Here is a 23,588-nt window from a genome sequence, read left to right on the forward strand (position 1 = left end):
GAAAACCACTGTTACTGTTTAACCACGTAATTCTATAAAAGCAACTTTTGAGAACCGACTTTTAAAAGGCATCCTACTCTAATAAATTATTCATTTTACACAAAAACCACATGTATTAACATAATCTATTTTGTACTGTTCTACCTATACATACAACACACACACACACACACACACACACACACACACAAACATGCACACATAAATTACCTTCATAATCTGCAAGGACATCATTCCAGTTCATACCACAGAAAGATACACTGCTACTGCCCATGCTGGCCTAAAAGGTAATAAGAAAAATTGAAAAATAGTTGAACCAATTATAAACTAATAAAATGAACTATATATGAAAATTTTCTATCTATTGCTCATACATTTCATTTAGCAAACAGTCCAACACCAACATTAACAGCAGAAATGAATGAAGTAATTTTAAAAGAAAAGTATTGGCCTTAAACTATTACTACATAAAACTCTGAAATATTCAGAGTATACATCAGAAAAGCTCAAAAGTACTTGTTGGGCATTAAAATTTAATAGAAAAATATTTGAAAGATTTAGTTACTTTCATTCTTTAAGAAATCCCTCTCTTCAACATATATATCATGAGTGCTTAGTGACAGCAAAGCAATGTATCATTTGCTTTTTATCAGTAGAAAACATATCTTAGATTCTTCTTCAATCTTTACACTTATAATCTGAGAAATGTTATGTTTTACTTACTCTGAGATTCAATTTCTTCATTTGTAAAATGAGAAACCAACTTCCAGCTTGTCAATTGCATCATATATAAAAAACACTTGGTAAAGTGCTTTAAAAAAGACTTCCTATTGTTTATTGTATGTCTCAATCACCCAGAGAATAAAAATGCTAAAAGCTCACAGAAAAATCACTGTCGTTGTCAGTTTCAAGGTTGATATCGTTGTTTTCTTCAGCTTCAATTTCTCTAGTTAACTGTTCCTCTTCGGCAATAGCACTGGCAATGGCTTCTTCATTGGCCTTTTCTAGACGATCTGCTAGCTCTTCTTTTTTAGCAAGAACTTCTGCCATAGACTATAAAATGAAAAACAAACAAGAAGAAGAATCATCAGTGGACTGGAAAGTCAAGTAATTATTTCTCTCTTCATGTTATAATCATATACTCAACACATACATAAAAATAGCATTGATAAAGAACTATAAAACTTGGGGTCCAGCTCTGTGACTCAGAAATTTCTTAAAAGCAAGAGACTATTCTGTATTCCATAAAATGATACAATAATCCATGACTTACTTTCTTACCAGACCACTGGGTATAACAAACTGTGAAGTTATATAAATAAGAGGAATTGTTATTAAAGATAAAGTGTGAATTTCATTTGAGCACCAAAATTCAAAACAGTTACAGACCAAGTATCTTACAAACAAAAGAAAAACACTATTCTTAAAAAGGAACATAAAAAAATTATGTCGTAATGGTGAACATATATACCTAATTTAAAATTATGCATTAGAAGTATATAATACAAATAATATGTACCAGAATTAATTGATAAATCCCTATAATAAACTAAATATGTATACTAGAAATGCTAAGGCAAACACTGAAATCACAAAGATTTATGACTACTAAGCAACAAAGGAGACAAATTTTAAAATATAATTAATTAAAAAGCGGGGAGAAAAATAGGAAAAGCGGGATAAAGAATAGGTGAGTTAAAGAGAAAAATAATAAGATGGTAGATTTAAAAGAACCATATTCATAGTCACATTAAACAGAAATAGTCTAAACACCTCAACTAGCAGACTCAAATCTGGATAAAAGCAAGACCCCAAACCACATGCTGCACATAAGAAACCTCATTTAAATATGAGAGTATAAACAGATTACAAATAAAAGAGCTACTATTCTAACACTAATCAAAAGAAAGCTGAATTATTAATATCAGACACAGTAGGTTTCAGAACAAAAAATATGACAAGGGATAAAGCAGGTCATTTCATAATGATACATACATAAAAAGAGCATTGATAAAGAACTATAAAACTTGGGGTCCAGCTCTGTGACTCAGAAATTTCTTAAAAGCAAGAGACTTAAACAATCCTAAAGGTTTGTGAATTTAAAAACATACCTTCAAAACAAAGGAAGCAAAAACTGACAGAATTGCAAGACAAAATAAACCTAATGGGAATGTAAAATGATACAGCCACTTTAGAAAACTGTCTGATAGTTTCACACAAAGGTTAAAAATTAAGTTACCATGTGTTAGTCGCTCAGCTGTGTCCAACTCTTTGCAACCCCATGGACTGTAGCCCACCAGGCTCCTCTGTCCATGGAATTGTCCAGGCAAGAACACTGGAGTGGTTAGCCACTCCCTTCTCCAGGGGAATCTTCCCATGTATCGAACCCAGTTCTCCTGCGTTGCGGGCAGATTCTTTACCATCTGAGCCACCAGGGAAGCCCATATGAAAGTTATCATATGACCCAAAAATTCCAATCCTAGATGTACACCCAGAAGAAATGAAACCATACATTCACACAAACACTTGTACACAAATACCTAAAGTAGCATTATTCACAAATGCCAAGAAGTGGAGAAAACCTAATGTTCATAAACTAATGAATGGATTAAATATGGTACGGTTCACAGTTTTCAAACAATGGAATATTATTTGGCCATAAAAAGTAGTGAAATACTGGTACAGGCTAAAACACAGGTGAACCTTGAAAATAACATGCTTAGTGAAAGGAACCATTCACAAAGACCACGTACTGTATATGAGAGAAAAGACAGATGAGTGGTTGTATGCAGCTGGGAGGGTGGGGAGAAAGGGAGGCCTGCTCACGGACACTGGGTTTTTTCTGAAGTGACGAAGTGTTTTACAACTAATCATGGTCACGCTTGCACAACTCTGTGAATATATTAAAATACACTGAACTGTACACTTTAAATGGATAAACTGTATATTATGCAAGTTATATGTCAATAAAGTTGGTTTTAAAAAGGTAGTCCCACAGATACATGCAGAGAGTTCAATACCTCTCTCTCAACTGATAGAATAGGTACAAAAAATTGGCAAAGGAGACCTGAACATTATCAACAAAACTGACCTAGATATTTTCTCAAGAGAAATGAAAACATATGTTCAAAACAAAGACAAGTGTTCATGGTGCCTTTATTCATAACAGAGAAACTGGAAACAAACATCTGTCAACAACTGGATGGATGAACATATTGAGCTACACGCATATGACAGAGTACTCCGAACGACAATAGGAAAAGAAGGAACTATTAACATACACAGTGATGTCAATGAATCTCAAAATAATTATGCTACACGAAAGAGGCTGAACATTACATACTTTACATTAATTGTATTATTCCATACACAGAGAATTCTGAAAATGCTGATTAGGATGTAGTGGCAGCAGAATAGTGACAACCTGGGAAGGGAAGAGCGGAAAGAAGGATGACAGAAGAGAATGGAAAGCTTTTGGAGGCAATCGATACTTTCATTATCTTGATTGTAGTGATGATTTCATAGGTATAAACACATGTCAAAATATATCAATATATATACTTTAGATAGGTGAAGTTTACTGAAAATCAATAATACCTCAATAAAGGTATTAAAAATGCAAGTGCTTGAGCTTCAGCTTATTACCGAATTGGTCTGAAGCCTAAACATTGGTAGCTTCTTTAAAGCCACCCCTCCCAACTTCATCTACCCTGTTGATACTCTACCCCCTCAAAACACACAAGATTGTCCCTGGGGAAGAGAATGGGATGAGGGAGTTTAGATGAGAAATCATTTCTTTGCATCATAAGCTTTTTCTCTATAAACTCTTGAATATTACAGAAAATAACTTCTTAAAGTGCAACACCAACATCGCAAATAACAAAGATTAGAAAGCTATTAAAGTTGAATAGATTTAACTTTGTAGAAAGTATGTTCTCACGTGAGCTTATTTCCTTCCTAATCTTATCTTCTCCAGAGAACATTTCTACTTTGTCTCTTAAGACCTGAAAATATTTTAACATAGGACAGGGAGGCCTGGCGTGCTGCAATTCATGGGGTCGCAAAGAGTCGGACACGACTGAGCAACTGAACTGAACACAGCTTATGGATGAAATGATTTAATTTTCCACATACAACTTCTACTATTTTCCACACTGTGGAATTCAAACAAATATCTGTATACATCATCATTCCGAAATTTCTAAATTTTCATTAAAAATTGGAATTTCAGTAAATCTAAAAAAACTAATCCAGGGTAGCTAGGATTTATATCAGCACATTTTTACAATGCTGGCAAAAGCAGACCTTAAACAGAAAGATTCTCACAGTCATTTTTTGCTTAGCTTTCTGTTAAATATGAGAACTGCAGGGTTTTTTTACTCTATCCATCTATGAGACAATATTATATGAAGGGGAAAAAGGAAACAGTTTTCTCAATACAACCACATTTCTATATAATCCTTCACTTAGAATCTCAACAATAAGGTGCTTATTTAGAGCAACCCACAGAAGTATCACTGCCAAGACAAATTAAAAATACAAAATTTTTTCAAAACCTCGGTTTAGTTAAAACGCCTCTAAAACTTCTAAGAATACACTAATATTCATATGTAAAGCAGAACTTATTTTCTTTCAAGTATGTAATGTCACACTCAAAATAACCAAGGGTTTTCAACATTTCACCACAAGCTAATTTTACCTATGTGATCAAAATAAAAATGATGAGAAAATTTTTTAAAATTATTTTATGCTTAAAGTATAGGATGCTTTTTCTCTTTTGAAATTTGATTCTCACAGAATCAATTCACAAAATAAATAATTGAATATGATATCTATGAAATTTAATATGATATCTATGAAAAGAAAGTATAAATATAACCAATTTCTACCCCATACATTAAACTCACTTATATGACAGTAATTACATTTAACTTTCAAAAAATTCACACTAAAAGATGTAAGTTAAACTATCATGTAAGAATTGAATCGCCAGTCTATGTCTGACGCAGGATACAGCATGATTGGGGCTGGTGCATGGGGATCACCCACAGAGATGTTATGGGGAGGGAGGTGGGAGGGGGTAAAAAAAAAAAAAAATAAAAATAAATAAATAAATAAATAGCTTTATTGAAGAATAAAAAAAAAAAAAACAAATATTAATTTGTTTTTCTTATTGCTATAACTCTTATTTTTCCTTAAACAACTCATATCAAGTTTCATCAATATCTAATCTTACTCTAAGATATGACTTGGCCTAATCCTGGTGGCTCAGTGGTAAAGAATCTACCTCAATGCAGGAGACACAGATTTGATCCCTGGGTCAGGAAGATCCCTTGGAGGAGAGCATGGCAACCAACTCCAGTAGTCTTGCCAAGAAAATCTCACGGGCAGAGGAGCCTGGCTGGTGACCGTGGGGCCACAAGAGTCAGGCACAACTGAAGCTACTGAGCACGCACACACACACCATCAGCTCACATCATCTTTTAGCATCATAAAGCACTCAGTTTAAAAGGAAATTATAGTATACGGTGGCCATTTTAAAATGAAAATTGGAATGACTTTTCTCAACAGCTTTTTATATGGAGCTACTCCTTTTGAAAATTACTTTTAAAAAATGCCAGCATGACCTATTCTGAACTATCCTCAGGCCAAGTTATCTTACTACTTAAGTGGAAAAGAGAAAGACATGAGCAGAATTAACTATTCATCCAAAAACATAATCCTATAAATAATTTCAAGTCAATGCATTTTTAAAGATTCAGCAATAGGGATGACAAATTTCATCTTAAAGACCAATTCCAAATGATAACTATCTAAAGTACTCTGTTAAGAGAATTTTAAAACTAAGTTCATTAAGCACTATCTTCCAACAGAGTGGTAGATGTTGCATAGAAGACATTAATGTTATAGTTTCTTAATGCTAAAGAACATTTGACCAAATCATACAAAAACTAAATGATTTTGAGCAAGTTACTTGACTCTCACAGTCTCATTTCCACCCTCTACAAAATAAGAAGAATCTTAACTACATCCAAAGTTTGCTATAACATGTTAACATAAAATAACATATAAAATGCTAAGTTTAAAAGTGCTCTGTAAAGTATAGAGAAATGCACAATACAATTTTTCATTATTGGAATTTTTGCCTCTTTAATATATCTACTCAGAATTCTGAGAAGTTGTTCTTACCAAGTTAGCAGCACTCACATTTGAAATATCTGAAGGATCCATTTCACTTTCTATTCTTGCTTTTTCTCCTGAAAATTTGTCTTCACTTGCTTGCAAAGAAGGTGTGTCAGCTTGCTGAATAACTGAAACACACTCTGTATCAATGTGAACAGCAGGTATTTCAGAAGTTTGAACAGAATTGTCTGGTAAGAAACTACTCCCAGAGTTCTTGACATCATCCAGTGTACTCACTGTGAACTAACAAAACATATTGTAGAATGAATCAGAGGTAACAAAAAATACTCACCAACTATTTCACTCTAGAAAAGCTGATTCTGCTTAATCCACCAACTGTGAAGCAGCAGTTGGCTGGCTAACAGACCAATCACTCATTATTTTGGTACATTTCAAGTGTTAGAAAAGAAACGTTAAGCAGCCACAAATTTTATTTACATATCTACTATGTTTAAGGATACTCAAGTGTTTTAAGAAATTAAGCAATATATGTTGCAATTGCATTTTATTTTATTAGACTGATTCCTGATGGCTATACTATATGCTTCACAAAAGAAATCTAGTCACAAGTATAATAAATATTATGCTTTATGTTCAAATAACTAAAGGTATTTACATAGTTTTTATGAAAACTAATATTAAATGGAAGGCACTTCTCACCAAATATGTACTTTAAAGGCATTTTACTCAAAACAAGGAACTCACTCTCTTTAGATAACATTAACACACACAACCTCAAAGCATCTTTCATGAAGACTCACATGGTACATAATACCAAATCTTAGATCTAAAAGAAAAATACACCATAAAAAGTAGAGCATATGTCAGCAAGCAATCTCCTTAAGCAATTCATATTCTTTAGACTTCAATAGCCTCTCCATTCCCCTTTAAGAATATTTAACACAAAAGCAACAGAAATATAAAAAACATCTAGAACAAATACAACTTTTGCTTAGGAAAAATATGTTACATCTTTTAAAAATTTTAGAGTTTAGTGAAAGAAACAGGACTTTATTTTCACTTTCTAACAGAGTACAGAAATAATGGCACTATGCTTTTCAGTACTCAGAGTAATGAACTCCAAGGAGAACGAAAATCTGAAGTTGTGAATTTAAAACTCACTCATACCACTACTTAAATAAACATCAGATAAACACTGCAGTGGCCATAAAAACCCCAGTTTGATATAGTATTTATGTAAATATTAAACTTGGCCAAGTCTTATAAACTACTTTAAAAATTCTACTATTGGTTAAAACTTTAAAGTGTCCCAAAGTGTTCATTTTAGCATACGCATTATTCAAATAGCATTGCAATGTTTATATTGCTATCAACATTATCTATACATCAGTCATCATGGTTTATAATCTTTTTGGTAATATTTATATTAGCATTACTGATCTTTACAATATAGTCAATCCTGTTTATTAAAAAACCAGTATCAACTTAAATAACAGAATCAAAGCTAACTTACAAAGTAATGGTCAAAATATATGAATATGCTAATTCCATTTTCAGAATGAGAGTGGAGAAAACACAGCTATTAATATTAGCTTGGACACCATAAGCAGTGAACTTTTATACTGAAATAATTCAGCAATAATTACTCATAAGCTCTATGTATAGACTATGTCTAAAATCTCAAAATCATGTAAGCTTATTCTTTACACAAAATTAGCACAGTTTTTATAATGTTAAATCTTATAGTTAAAATATATGTTAGCAAAAATGCTAAATGTTGGTTAAGTGATGTAAAAAGTGATTTCTTCATCAAACTTACCTACATTTAAAAGTTTCTTAAAGTTTTACCCAACAACTATGTACTGATAAACTTACTATGTGCCTATGACTCTGCTCCATATTATGGGAAATTAAAAGGCAATATGGGCTTCCCTGGTGGCTCAGATGGTAAAGAATCCACCTGCAATCCATGAGACCTGGGTTTGATCCCATGGTTGGGAAGATAACTTGGAGAAGGGAATGATTACCCACTCCAGTATTCTTGCCTGGAGAATCCCATAGGCAGAGGAGCCTGGCAGGCTACAGTCCATTGCGTTGCAAAGAGTCGGACACGACTAAGTGACTTTCACTTTCACACTTTCACAAGATTCTACCCACAAGGAGTTTTCAATCTCATGTGGGCATAAAACATATACACATTAAATAGTTATAAAACATTAAGAATAATGCAGGATTAAGAGCTATTATTATCATTAAGAAAAAAAACACGGGAGTCTAAAAATAAATATTCTACAGGTAAAAAGAAGAAAATTTTAAAAAGCTACTATTCTGGACTGAGAAATATTACAGTTACTTTACAACTTTTTTTCTTAGTCTCTGTACCCATATCAAACAATCTCTTATATTTCACTAATGATTTTGCAGAAAACTATACTAAATGAACATAAATCTTTCTGTAAACAAATATCTTTCAAAAATGCATTGCTTAACAAAACAAGTAAAATAAACTTCAAAAAAAGTTTGACTAAAAGAAAAAGGACTGGGGATATTAATCTTAAGGAATTATTTTAAATATTAGCAAATCACTCTATACTTGGGCTGTAGAAAACAAAAGTAGAGCAAGTGAAAAATGATTTTTACTTTCATCACTTTAAATAACACCTCAAATGAAGCAGGAGGACATCACTTTAACCAAGTAATCAAAGTCAACAAACATGGGCAAATTGGTATGACATGTCTTTAGATGTGAGGTTGACAATCGCTTTATTTTTGCCTAAAATGCATAAGCTAAAGTGAATAATGAATTAAGAAACTGAAGAACATTGTACCAAAAAAATCTGCAATGTATTCTTCAAAAAAATGAATGTCATGGAAAATAAAGACAGGGTGAGTAACTGATGCTAGTCAAAGATATTAAAGAAACAAAGTCAAATACAATGTATGATTCTAAACTGCACCGTGAATCAGGGAAAAAATTTCTGTGAAGAAATTACTGGGACAACTGGAATTTTTGAAAATCAGACTATAAGTTTAGATAACAATATTATATAAACGTCAAATTCCCTGAATTTTTTTATTATAGTGTGGTTATGGAAAAGAGCTTTCTGTTCTTTGGAGATACATGCTGTAGAATTTAAAGGTGAATGGCTGTGATGTTTGTACATTACTTTCAAATGTAACACGTAAATAAAGAGAGAAAAGAAACTGTGGCAAAATGTTAAATCTGTGAATCGAGGAAAAGGGTACCAGAGGGTCCATTATTCTATTCTTGCAACTTTTCTATAGGTCTGAAATTTTTCACAATAAAAGTAAAACAATGAAATAGAAATATTAAGAGATTCCTACATATATATATATATATCCCATATAAAAAGCAGTAAAAGGACTTTCAGAATGTACTACCTGGGTTCTTTCTGCAAGAGGATGATCATATGAGTGTACTGGGTCCTTGGGCCGAGATTCTATAGTATTAGAAGGTTCATCTTCAACAAATTCACTTTTCTGTATGCTTTCGTCAGGCAAAAGATGTACATTTTCTTTATCACTGTCATCCTTTGATCTTAATGCTTCTGTTGGTAATGAAGCTTTTGGTATCACTGCTGTTGATCGTGAACGAACAGGCCTTCCTCTCTGAACAGTTTCCCATCCTTCAGCATCTTTCCGTTCTATGCAGTTGAGGGAAGAAAATAAATCAAGAATTATTTAGAAGATATAAATTTTCAAAAACCTATAAAATAAAAATATTCTACAATCTAATTCCCATTGACTATAACTAAGCTATAAACATGACACTGATTACTATTCAAAGTGTATTCACATGTGTGTGTGTCTGTGTGTGTGTGTCTGTGTGTATGTGTGTGTTATCTAATTCCTATGACCTCACAGGGTAGGTATAATTATCCTTATCTTACAAATGATAAAACTGAGATTAAGACTGACCTAAGGCCCCACAGTCAGAAAGCAACATTTATATAATGCATACCATTACTGGTTAGGACATAGACTTGGATTACTGTGATACTGAATGGTTTGCCTTAGAAACAAAGAGAGATCATTCTGCTGATTTTGAGACTGCATCCAAGTACTGCATTTCAGACTCTTTTGTTGACTATGATGGCTACTCCATTTTTTCTAAGGGATTCTTGCCCACAGTAGTAGATATAATTGTCATCTGAGTTAAATTCACCCATTCCAGTCCATTTTAGTTCACTGATTCCTAAAATGTCGATGTTCACTCTTGCCATCTCCTGTTTGACCACTTCCAATTCGCCTTGATTCATGGACCTAACAGTCCAGGTTCCTATGCAATATTGCTCTGTATGGCATTGGACTTAACTTACATCACCAGTCACATCCACAACTGGGTACTGTTTTTGCTTTGGCTCCGTCTCTTCACTCTTTCTGGAGTTATTTCTCCACTGATCTCCCATAGCATATTGGGTACCTACCGACCTGGGGAGTTCATCTTTCATTGTCCTATCTTTTTGCCTTTTCATGCTGTTCATGGGGTTCTCAAGGCAAGAATACTAAAGTGGTTTGCCATTCACTTCTCCAGTAGACTACATTTTATCAGAACTCTTTACCGTGACCTGTCTATCTTGGGTAGCCCTACACGGCATGATTCATAGTTTCACTGAGTTAAACAAGGCTGTTGTCCATGTGATCAGTTTGGTTAGTTTTCCATGGCAGAAAGTGAATAACTAAAGAGCCTCTTGATGAAAGTGAAAGAGGAGAGTGAAAAAGTTCATTTAAAACTCAACATTCAGAAAACTAAGATTATGGCATCTGGTCCCATCACTTCATGGCAAATAGACAGGGAAACAATGGAAACAGTGAGAGACTTTATTTTCTTGGGCTAAAAAAAAATCACTGCAGATGGTGACTGCAGCCATGAAATTAAAAAGCACTTGCTCCTTGGAAGAAAAGCTATGACCAACCTAGATAGCATATTAAAAAGAAGAGACATTACTTTGCCAATAAAGAACCATCCAGTCAAAGCTATGGTTTTTCCAGTAGTCATGTATGGATATGAGAGTTGGACTATAAAGAAAGCTGAGCACTGAAGAATTGATGCATTTGAACTGTGGTGTTGGAGAAGACTCTTGAGAATCCCTTGGACTGCAAGGAGATCCAACCAGTTCATCATAAAGGAAATCAGTCCTGACTATTCATTGGAAGGACTGATAGTGAAGCTCAAACTCCAAAACTCTGGCCATCTGATGCAAAGAACTGACTCATTGGAAAAGACCTTGATGCTGGGAAAGATTGCAGGTGGGAGGAGAAGGGGACAACAGAGGATGAGATGGTTGGATGGCGTCACTGACCCAATGGATATGAGTTTGAGTAAGCTCCAGGAGTTGGTGATGGACAGGGAAGCCTGGCGTGCTGCAGTCCATGAGGTCACAAAGAGTTGGACATGATTGAGCGACTGAACTGAACTGAATGTATACTATGTGCTACCACTGTTATAAGTGCCTTAGATATAACTCTTTTAATCTTTCTCTAAGATCAGTACTACCATTCCCATATTACCAATGAGGAAACTGAGACAAAAGGTAAAGCCAAGATGTAAGTCCAGGCAAACTGTTTCTGATGTCAATGGTCTAATGGATATGTAAAAACTGCCTCTCCATCTTTCAGAATCCAAACATAAGCCTAGCTCCAAAGTCCAAGTACTTTTCCCTTTAGTACCAAAAGTACACTAACTTAGCAAAAAAAGGAAAAATAAATCTATTTTAATGATCATAAGATTATAGAATGTTAATTGAATGAACACTCGACGATCTAGTTCAGTATTTTACCATACACATAAAAAAATGAGGGCCTATGTCCAAAGACACAGAGCAAAATAGCCCAAAATAAATATGAATCTTCTACTACAATGGTTCAGTGTCACAACCTGAGGTATACACATATACAGTTAATAGCCATAATTTTTAAAAGTTTATAGGCTAAAATGTAGCATATCAAAATTAATATGAAGCTATCTAGTTCTGGCCAAGATGGAGTAGACTGACTTGTATTTCCAGGTCCTCCTTCTTACAACTAAGAACTCTGCAAAAACACACAAAATAAGCACAGGAAGATTTTAAAAGACAGAATGATAGGTGGACTGCCTTGTGACCCTGGGAGTTAAAAGCAGCATAGTAATGAGTTCTCTGTGTTTCCTAATTGTTTCCTATATATGACAGGATGGTACAAAGGCCTCCAACCCAGAAAGAACAAGTGATACACACAAAACAGGCATCAGCGAAACTTGTTTTGCCAAGCCGAAGGCCAGAGGAAACGATGACCTAAGAAAATAACCATTTTGGCAAACCTCCTTCTATTCAGCCAACCATCAGTGGAAAACTTGCACCTCATGGTTTCAATAGGGGTAAGTAGAGAGTTGAACTTCCATTGCCCATGTGGCAGAAATAGATGGTCTGACTCCCTCACCAAAACAGTGTCAGCAAAGTTGAACAGTGAGCTGAGTTTCTACCTCCAAATGACATTAAACAAGGCAGTAGGAACTGGATTAGTCAGCACTCTACTTTTCCCCACCCCTAGTGTCAGTGGGAAACGGAACAGCAGTGAGACTTAACGAGGTAGTGAGAGTCAGAACTGGTAGACACTGATCCGCCCTACCCACACTGTCGTAAGGGTCCAATGTTGGGCACAACTTCTACCTTCATCCAACATCAAAGACACATAGAATGAGTCAATATTCTGATCTTCCCCACCCCCAGGTTTGGCAGGTCCCATATAGAAAGCTGAGCTTCCACCCTCACCAACATCACTGCTACAGAATAAAGTAGTAGAACACACATTTACTCAGCACATGGATCCCATTTCACCTTGTGATAATGCCAGCAGGACCCACCGGAAAGCTAAGATTCCACTCCACCTTACACAGGTAAGTCGGGAGTCAGTCCTCCCTTCACTCTGGCACTCCATTGTGTCAGTAGGGGTACAGAAGAGAACTGAGCTACCTCCAGTAGCAGCCAAGGAAGTGGTGAAAGTTAGTCTCCAATTTTGCTGAAAAGGTATCAGGGAATGTCTTAAATGGAGCACAAAGGACCTGTATGCCAACAACAAAAGAGGTAACATTTGTGTGAGTGGAGTCCCAGAAAGAGAGGAGAGAGTGTAGGACTTAAAAAGTATTTAAAGAAAGAACGAATAAAAACTTTCTAAATTTAGTGAAAGATATAAAACTAAAGGAACTAAAAAGATATCAAAACTAAAAGAACTAAGAAATCCAAAGAAACTGATGCTAAAACACATCATAATGAAAGCTCTGAAAAGAAAAAACATAGAAAAATTCTTAAAAGAAGCCATGGTGGGGGGACAAGAAGCAATAGGGAAAAGATACATCATCTATAGCAGAACATCAGTTTTAATGGCAGCAAATTTCTCTTCTGAAACACTAAAGGCCCAGAGGAAGTGGCACAACTTTCAAGGACTGAAAGAACTGTCAATCGCAAATTCTATAATCAGTGAAACTATGCTTCAGGAATGAAGAATAAATAAGGCATTCTCAGATGAAAATAAAACTAAGCAAATGTGTCACTAGCAAACCAGCCCTTAAAGGATGACCAGGAAATTCCCTAAAGAGAAACTAAATAAGTTTTAAAAAAAAGAACATGGACCAAATTCTTCAACCCAAAGATTCAGAGTGGCATACTAGATAATAAAACAAAAGCATACAGTTATAACTGGAAATGGAACAACAGACTGGTTCCAAATAGGAAAAGGAGTACGTCAAGGTTCTGTATTGTCACCCTGCTTATTTAACTTATATGCAGAGTACATCATGAGAAATGCTGGGCTGGAAGAAGCACAAGCTGGAATCCAGATTTCAGGGAGAAATGTCAACCTCAGATATGCAGATGACACCACCCTGATGGCAGAAAGTGAAGAACTAAAGAGCCTCTTGATGAATGTGAAAGAGGAGAGTGAAAAAGTTGGCTTAAAGCTCAACTTCAGAAAACTAAGATTATGGCATCCAGTCCCATCACTTCATGGCAAATGGATGGGGAAACAGTGGAAACAGTGGCTGACTATTTTGGTGGGCTCCAGAATCACTTCAGATGGTGATTGTAGCCATGAAATTAAAAGAGGCTTACTCCTTGGAAGGAAAGTTATGACCAACCTAGACAGCATATTAAAAAGCAGAGACATTATTTTGCCAACAAAGGTCCATCTAGTCAAAGCTATGGTTTTTCCTTTAGTCATGTATGGATGTGAGAGTTGGATTATAAACAAAGCTGAATGCTGAGGAATCGATGCTTTTTGAACTGTGGTATTGGAGAAGACTCTTGAGAGTCCCTTGGACTGAAAGGAGATCGAACTAGTCAATCCTAGAGGAAATCAATCCTGAATATTCACTGGAAGGACCGATGCTGAAGCTGAAGCTCCAATACTTTGGCCACCTGATGCAAAGAGCTGACTCATTAGAAAAGACCCCAATGTAGGGAAAGACTGAAGGCAGGAGGAGAAGGGGATGACAGAGGATGAGATGGTTGGATAGCATCACCAACTCAATGGACATGAGTCTAAGCAAGCTCCAGGAGACGGTGAAGGACAGGGAAGCCTGCAATGCTACAATCCATGGGGTCACAAAGCATCAGACATGATTGAGGAACTGAACAACAATAGGCCATGCCATTATATGATTCACTATGTGGAAGATATTTTATTTCAAAGGAAAAAAATACTTACAAAATGCTCAATCTTGTGACTAGTATATTAACTCATCTTATTTTTTAAATATTGCAGCTATGTTACTACATTTATATTATACTTTAAAATAAGGACTAGATGGAACCTGTCATCTTTTTTTGAAAAATCTGCATTTTGAAATCTGCAAGGGAAAAGCATGCTTAAATTTTTTGTTGTTTTCTTAAACTTTTTACTACTTTTTCATTATTCTATTATTTGTTATATTTATATATTTTATTATGAAGATTTTCAAATATAGTACACAGAAAATAGTATTATGAAGTCCCCACTCTAATCATTAAGCTTCAATAATTATCAACATCCTGCTGCTCTTATTTCATTTCTTCTTCCCTATTGTTTTTTCTGAAATATTTTTTTAAATTTTATTTATTTTTGGCAGTTCTAGGTCTTCGTTGCTGTGAAGGCTTTTCTCCAGTTGCAGAGAGCAGGGGTGCTCTCTAGTTGAGGTACCTGGGTTTCTCACTGGTGTGGCTTTCCTTGTTGTGGAGCATGAGCAGTAGGGTGTCAGTCTCAGCAGCTGTTGCCCACGGGTTCAGCAGCTGTGGCTTCCAGGCTCTAGGGCACAGGCTCCGTAGTTGTGGCTCACAGGCTTAGTTGCTCCACAGCATATGGGCCCATCCCAAATCAGGGATCAAACCTGTGTCTCTTCCTTTGAAAGGCAGATTTTTTTTACCACAGAGCCACCAGGGAAGCCCTGTAATATTTTAAAACAAATCCTAGAAACATCACTTCTCCTGGAAATATTCAGTATGTGTCCTTTTTTTTCTTAAATACACTTTTTTAAAACATCAGATTTTTTTCTTTCTGGCTTTGCTGGCTCTGTGCTGTGCGGGCTTTTCTCTAGTTGTGGTGAGCAGCTACTCTTCAGTTGTGGTGCACGGGCTTCTCATTGCAGTGGCTTCCCTTGTGGAGCACAAGAGAAGGGCGTATGTGGCTTCAATAGTTGAGGCGCATGGGCTCTGGATCACAGGCTCAACAGTCATGACACAGAGGCTTAGCTGCTCTGCAGCATGTGGAACTTCCCCATCAAGGATCAAAACCTGTGTCTCCTACTTTGGCAGGCACAACTTTTACCACTGAGCCACCAGGGAAACCCAGTATATGTCTTTAAAAGATAGAATTTTTTAAATATAACAACATCATTAATATAACCAGCAAAATCAACACACAGAAATCCCTTGCATTCTTATACACTAATAATGAAAAAAATAGAGAAATTAAGAAAACAATTTCATTCACCATTGCAGCAAAAAGAATAAAATACTTAGGAATATATCTACCTAAAGAAACTAAAGACCTATATATAGTGAACTATAAAACACTGATGAAAGAAATCAAAGAGGACACTAATAGATGGAGAAATATACCATGTTCATGGATCGGAAGAATCAATATAGTGAAAATGAGTATACTACCCAAAGCAATCTACAGATTCAATGCAATCCCTATCAAGCTACCAGCCATATTTTTCACAGAACTAGAACAAATAATTTCAAGATTTGTATGGAAATACAAAAAACCTCGAATAGCCAAAGCAATCTTGAGAAAGAAGAATGGAACTGGAGGAATCAACTTGCCTGACTTCAGGCTCTACTACAAAGCCACAGTCATCAAGGCAGTATGGTACTGGCACAAAGACAGAAATATAGATCAATGGAACAAAACAGAAAGCCCAGACATAAATCCACACACATATGGACACCTTATCTTTGACAAAGGAGGCAAGAATATACAATGGAGTAAAGACAATCTCTTTAACAAGTGGTGCTGGGAAAACTGGTCAACCACTTGTAAAAGAATGAAACTAGATCACTTTCTAACACCACACACGAAAATAAACTCAAAATGGATTAAAGATCTAAACTTAAGACCAGAAACTATAAAACTCCTAGAGGAGAACATAGGCAAAACACTCTCCGACATATATCACAGCAGGATCCTCTATGATCCACCTCCCAGAATTCTGGAAATAAAAGCAAAAATAAACAAATGGGATCTAATTAAAATTAAAAGCTTCTGCACAACAAAGGAAACTATAAGCAAGGTGAAAAGACAGCCTTCGGAATGGGAGAAAATAATAGCAAATGAAGCAACTGACAAACAACTAATCTCAAAAATATACAAGCAACTCCTGCAGCTCAACTCCAGAAAAATAAACGACCCAATCAAAAAATGGGCCAAAGAACTAAATAGACATTTCTCCAAAGAAGACATACGGATGGCTAACAAACACATGAAAAGATGCTCAACATCACTCATTATTAGAGAAATGCAAATCAAAACCACAATGAGGTACCACTTCACACCAGTCAGAATGGCTGCGATCCAAAAATCTGCAAGCAATAAATGCTGGAGAGGGTGTGGAGAAAAGGGAACCCTCCTACACTGTTGGTGGGAATGCAAACTAGTACAGCCACTTTGGAGAACAGTGTGGAGATTCCTTAAAAAGTTGCAAATAGAACTACCTTATGACCCAGCAATCCCACTGCTGGGCATACACACCGAGGAAACCAGAATTGAAAGAGACACATGTACCCCAATGTTCATCACAGCACTGTTTATAATAGCCAGGACATGGAAACAACCTAGATGTCCATCAGCAGATGAATGGATAAGAAAGCTGTGGTACATATACACAATGGAGTATTACTCAGCCATTAAAAAGAATACATTTGAATCAGTTCTGATGAGATGGATGAAACTGGAGCCGATTATACAGAGTGAAGTAAGCCAGAAAGAAAAACACCAATACACTAACAAATATATATGGAATTTAGAAAGATGGCAATGACGACTCTGTATGCGAGACAGCAAAAAAGACACAGATGTGTATAACGGACTTTTGGACTCAGAGGGAGAGGGAGAGGGTGGGATGATTTGGGAGAATCGCATTGTAACATGTATACTATCATGTAAGAATCGAATCGCCAGTCTATGTCCGACACAGGATACAGCATGCTTGGGGCTGGTGCACGGTGATGACCCAGAGAGATGTTATGGGGAGGGAGGTGGGAGGGGGGTTCATGTTTGGGAACGCATGTACACCGTGGTGGAGTCATGTCAATGTATGGCAAAACAAAACAGTATTATAAAGTAAAATAAAGTAAAAAATAAATAAATAAATAAATAAAATAAAAAAGAAGAGTATATCAAAATAGAAACTATAACATAGGTCTATTAAACACTATGAAATTAGTTGTGGACAAATTACATTTTTAATGAAAACTTCAGTAAAAACTGTATTGAAAAATCATTCCCATAAATAAGGATACTTCTTAAAAACAGTAAATCATTATTTATACTATCAGAGAACTTCTAAATACTTAAAATAATTTCAGAGATGTGCCCAAAGCTCAAAACTATATTTCACACCACTGTTTTTACACTCCAGAATTTTCACAAATGTCATTAATAAAGTAGTATTAAATTCAAGTCAATAAAACCAATAATTTAAAAAGCATTGAGATAATCCTAACCTAACTGCTGTTATCATTTTTATTTAGCACTACATTTAATTCACTAATATTTTGTTTGTGTTCAAGATAAAATGTTGCTTTATTGTAATATCCTTTTAGGTTTTGATATTAAGGTTATAAAATGATCTCTCTCTTATTCTGAGGAAGAGTTTCTTTAAGATTGAAGCTATCTTTACCTAAAATCTTTGGAAGACTTCACAAGTGAAGCCATCGTGACCTGGAATTTTCTTTATGAAAAAATGTTTCACTATTAACCCACATTCTCTTTTATACTTAAAAGTTCCTTCAAGTTTTTCTAATTCTTGCTATGCAATTTTTGTTACATTTTTCAAGTTATCAATTTCTTCTAAGTTTCTAAATTTAGTGTATAATATTGGTCATAATTTTAATATTTGTGGGATCTCTATCAATGCCCTTGTTTAATTCCTGGTACTAGGCCTTGTCTCCTTTCTTTCTTGCTATTACTAGAAATCTGTTAATTTTATTAGTCTATCTGAATAATTACATTTTGGCTTTGTTAATTTCTCTGTGTTCTCACCTATAAACCTTTTATTTCCATGTTCCTTGGGTCTAACTTGTTCTTTTCTAATTTCTTGAGATGGACAAAATGTGGATTATAGGTTTTCCTTCTTTGTAGTTGGTATAATTGAGGCTAGAAATTTTCCTCAAAGCATAGCTTTAACCAGACCCAAAGATTTTTAAATGTTCATTTTCTTTCAACTGACATTTTCTAATTTTTATCATGACTTCTTCCCTGACTTGTGGACTTTTCAGAAATATATTCCAAAGCTATAAAAATTTGAGAATTGCACAGCTATCTTTTTATAATTAATTTCTAACTTCATTCCACTGTGTTCAGACAGAATGAGTTCAATCATCTAACAGCTGTTGAAACGTTTAATGGCTCAGCATGTCAATTTTGGTAAATGTTCCATGTGTGCTTGAATATGTATTTCAATTTACAGTTACAGCTGTAAGAAAGTAAGTAGCCTGTATTAAAATTAATCTTCCTGTCAAACACAACTACAAGAGCTAGACAAAATATATAAATGAATTGTTTAAAGGCACTGGAAAGCAACCAATATAGGCAAGATTTGAGGAATTACAATTCCTGAGAATAGAGGCAACAATATGAGATCCACATTCACCCTAGAATTTTCCCTGAAGACTGCTGGAATTCACAGTGCAGGCAAAGTGACTCCTTGTAGAAACCACCAGTCCTATCTAGCTCAGACAGATACTGAGTTCATTGAATCTAAAGCAACTGGGACTTCAAGGAAAAATAATCATGGAGAGCAGGGAACTGAAGAAGAGAAAGCCAAAAGAAATCTGCATTCAATCTTCCCTTAAGAAGTCTGACAATTGCTAAGCTTTGCATATACAAGGCAAGACTCCAAGAAATCCAGAAGAAAACAGCAGCTGGGGTGCTAATGAGCTAAGCAGATATTGTAGCAACTGTACAGTGCTGAGGAAACAAAAGCTGGAATTCAGGAATGAAGTGGTGTTGGCAAACACCCCAGGTTTTCAGTTAAGACCCCAAAAGGAACAAGAAAAAACTAAAACATATCAACTTTAATAAAACCTCAAGGCAAACCCTGACAGGATTAAGGTGCTCTGTTTGTTCTCTTATCACCATAAAAAAAAATACATTTTTAGAAAAAGCCCTTGTAACCTTTAATACACAATGTTAAACATTCAATTAAATATGTGGCATACTAATAAAATAACTGAATAATAAATGAACAACAAAAAACTGAAAATTCCCCAAAAATGTTTTTCAAAGTAATAAATCTATGGATAGTTCAGACATTTTACTTCTCAGACACAAAATTTCTAAATAGCTGTTATTAATATATTCAAGAAAATATGGATTAGACATACACAACAGAGGATTAGTGCAATAACTAAAATACATATCAATAAAAAGTTTCCAGACTGAAGCATCGGAATGGAAAAGAGAAAGCATTATTTGTCAGACGTATCAATTACATAAAGCTAACTAATCAAGTTGTTTGGATTTTTAAATTTACTGATCTTTAACTATATGTACTATCAGTTGAGATACTTATGTTAAAATCTCCCGGTATAAATGTAGACTTTTTTCAATTTTTCCTTTCAGTCCTGCCTGGTTTTGCTTTATGTTTTAAAAATATGTATATATATGTGTATGTCTAAAGCAACTTAGAATTACTTTATCTTTCTGATGAGATGACCCTTTAGTACTGAAAAAAAAAAATCTCTCTTTAAAATGCTTCCTGTCTACTCCATTTTGTCTGGTTATTCTAAAAATACTAGTTTTGATTTGAATAGGATATGTATAGAGTATCTTTCATCTTTCTCTTTTTCTTTTGACTTTTCCATGTCTTCATATTGAAGGTATATCTCTTGTAAGTAGAATACAGGTTTATTTTTAATACAGCTTTATAATTTTTGTTTTTAAAATTTAGTATTTAGACCATTTACATTTAACGTAGGGACGGATACAATTGCATTTACTTCTAATACACTACAATTTGTTTTTTACTTGTCTTATCTGTTTCGTGTTTCTTTTTTCCTCTTCTCTGGTTTTCTTTTGGATTAATCAAAAGGATTATTAGTTGAACATTCTTTTATTCTTCTTTTTTTTTCTTGAGTTCGTAACACATCCTTGACTTATATCTAATACAAATTATTTTGTAACTTCCTAGATAATGCTAGATAATGCTAGATAATACTAGATAATGTAAACTCCATTTTTCTGCTCCTATCTTTTGAATTATTGTTATAAATTTTCATTCTACATACATGTCAAGCTCCACAAGACATTGTTCCATACAGTCAATACACATTTAATGTTATCTACATGTTTACTCCTTCCAGTGTTCTTCATTCCTTCATGTATTTCTGGGTTTCTATCTGGGATTATTTATGTTCCACCTGAAGAACTCTGCAGCATTTCTTTTAGTATGTCTGCTAATTACAAATTCTTTCATTTTTTATTTATCGAGAATCACCTTTATTTCACCTTCATTTTGAAGGTTATTTTGCTGGATGTAGAATTCTATCTTGCCAGTTATTTTCTTTCAGCACCTTAAAGATCTCATTCCACTTTCATCTGGCTTTTATCTGCTATGAGTTTACTGTTGCTCCTTTGTAAAGTCTTTTTCTAAAACTCTGATTATTTGCAAAGATTTTCTAGTATTTTTTTTTTAGTATTTTTAGTATATTTCATCTAGATGAGATTTATTTTGTATTTTTCCTACTTGGAGGTTTACAGTGTTTCTTGAATATAAGACTTTATGTCTTTTGCAGTTTGGGAAAATCTTCAGTGATTATTACCTCCTCAAATGTTGCTTTTGCCCCATTCACTCCATCCCTTCACAGACTCCACTTACATGTGTGCCTCTTTTGCTCTTCTCTGCATTCTATTTCTTTTCTCTCCATGATTTAACCTCAGTATTTTCTACTGACTCAGAATTAATTCAATACTAACTCTCTTAAAATTTTAAATCTCTTCTAACATGTGCAACCACATTAGCTGCTTTAAGAATTTCACTTATCTTTCTGGATTCCTCTCTTACAGAGCACTGTGACCATGAAAAAGTCTGGATTGGTTGCTCCCTAGACATGCACACAGCAAACATCCTGGGATCACCACCACAGAATCATTACCTTTGCCTCTTCTCTGTGCTGGCTTCCCTCTAGTAGCAACAGTGTCAATGAAGTTAAAAAAAAATGTTAGGACCTTGCATGTTTGAAAATGTCTTTAATCTACTCTCACATATAATGGATAATTTGGCTGGACATGGGATTTTAGCTTTGAAATTATCTTCCTCCAGAATTTTGAAGACATTGTTCAATTTTCTTGTAGCTTCTAATAATTCTGCAAAAGCTGATTTTTTTTTATTGATTCAGAATCAATTCTGATTCTTGGTCAATTGTATATAAACTGATTTTTTTCTATTTTAGAGCCTCTCATCATCTGTATTACTCATAAATTTCCCAACAAATTTTTATGTCACTCTACTTTCATCCATTACATTGGACATTTAATGGATGGCCTTCATGGTTAAAAGCTTATTATCTTCATGTTAAACAAAAGTTTCTTTAATTATTTCATGACTTCTTCCTTTATCTTTCTATAACACATTATTCAAATAGGGGATAGTCTCATTAACTATTTTTATAAAAGAAGACTAACACTTAACATCTTAAAATACTAATCACCTTATTTCCATGAAAGTCTTTGAGTCAGGAATCTGAAGAGTGTTCAGTTTTTGTGGGGGAGGTATAGGAGGGTACTCTACTCATCTCCACATGGTGTCAGCTAGGGTGATTCAACTGAAATCAGAGAGTTCATGATAGCCTCACCACATTCCTAAAGTTTTGATACTAGTTACTGACTGAGATAGTTCTTCTCCTGGCCACTTTCTCTTCATATGGTCTTTCATTATTCACCAGCCTATCGTGGGCTTCTTTACAGGGCAGCTGGCTTCTAACAAGGAGAAAACTGACACTGCAAGGACTCTTTACCAGCTAGGCTGGGAATTTACTAAACGTCACTCTAGATACATTCTATTGATCATATCAAGTCACAGGACCAACCAAAGACTTATGGGGAGACAAAGAGACTCTACTGCTTGACGGTGGGAGTGGCATGCATGCACGTGGGTGAGAGAAACTGCCCAGACCCACTGTCACAACAGTCTGCCACGATTCACAGCCAGCTTCCAACTGCCAAAGTCTTCCAGGACTACCAGACATTCATCCAATTACAGAATTGCCCTCAAAGACCGGTATCTCGTGATCTATACCAGATCTGGATGAGTTACTCAGGTGTGGGTTCTCTTGATCTGGAAACCTCACAGTTCAGTAGGAGGAGAGGGTTTGAAGAGGAAGAAAGATTGAGGCATCTTAACATTATGAATAGTCTTTCACTTAATGTCTTTATTTTCAATATAATACTCCCATCTTTCAATGTAGCTGGTATCCCTCAGGTCAAATACTATCTTTTGTACCTTCTCAAGAGAATGAACCTCCAATATTTTGCAGGGTGAGTGAGATACATCTACTCTCATCCTACTATTCAGAGTAATGAAGAATTGAGGAAGATTCAAGATTTTCTTCTTAACTTATAACCTCTATCTATACTCTCACTTCCAAAGATACCTGCTCACACCAATTTTTGATCTTTGGGAAGTTATGTGGAGCAAATTGGATTGCTTGACACTGACAGTTGTGCCTACTCTCAGAGCTGAGGATTCAGCT

General features: G+C 35.0%; 1 protein-coding gene across 1 annotated transcript in view; it reads right to left on the reverse strand.

The window, feature by feature from the left end:
* The window catches only part of SCAPER (S-phase cyclin A associated protein in the ER), a 365,239-nt gene that overhangs the window by 281,482 nt on the left and 60,169 nt on the right, over positions 1 to 23,588 (reverse strand). Inside the window, exons 8-11 of the mRNA XM_068991091.1 lie at positions 9,547 to 9,809; positions 6,190 to 6,426; positions 883 to 1,053; positions 211 to 280 (exon numbers count right to left, since the gene is read on the reverse strand). Of these exons, the coding sequence (XP_068847192.1) occupies positions 211 to 280; positions 883 to 1,053; positions 6,190 to 6,426; positions 9,547 to 9,809 (741 nt within the window). The remainder of the gene's footprint in view (positions 1 to 210; positions 281 to 882; positions 1,054 to 6,189; positions 6,427 to 9,546; positions 9,810 to 23,588) is intronic.

Source organism: Capricornis sumatraensis, chromosome 19 (assembly GCF_032405125.1).
Source record: "Capricornis sumatraensis isolate serow.1 chromosome 19, serow.2, whole genome shotgun sequence".
In the NCBI taxonomy this organism is placed as follows: domain Eukaryota; kingdom Metazoa; phylum Chordata; class Mammalia; order Artiodactyla; family Bovidae; genus Capricornis; species Capricornis sumatraensis.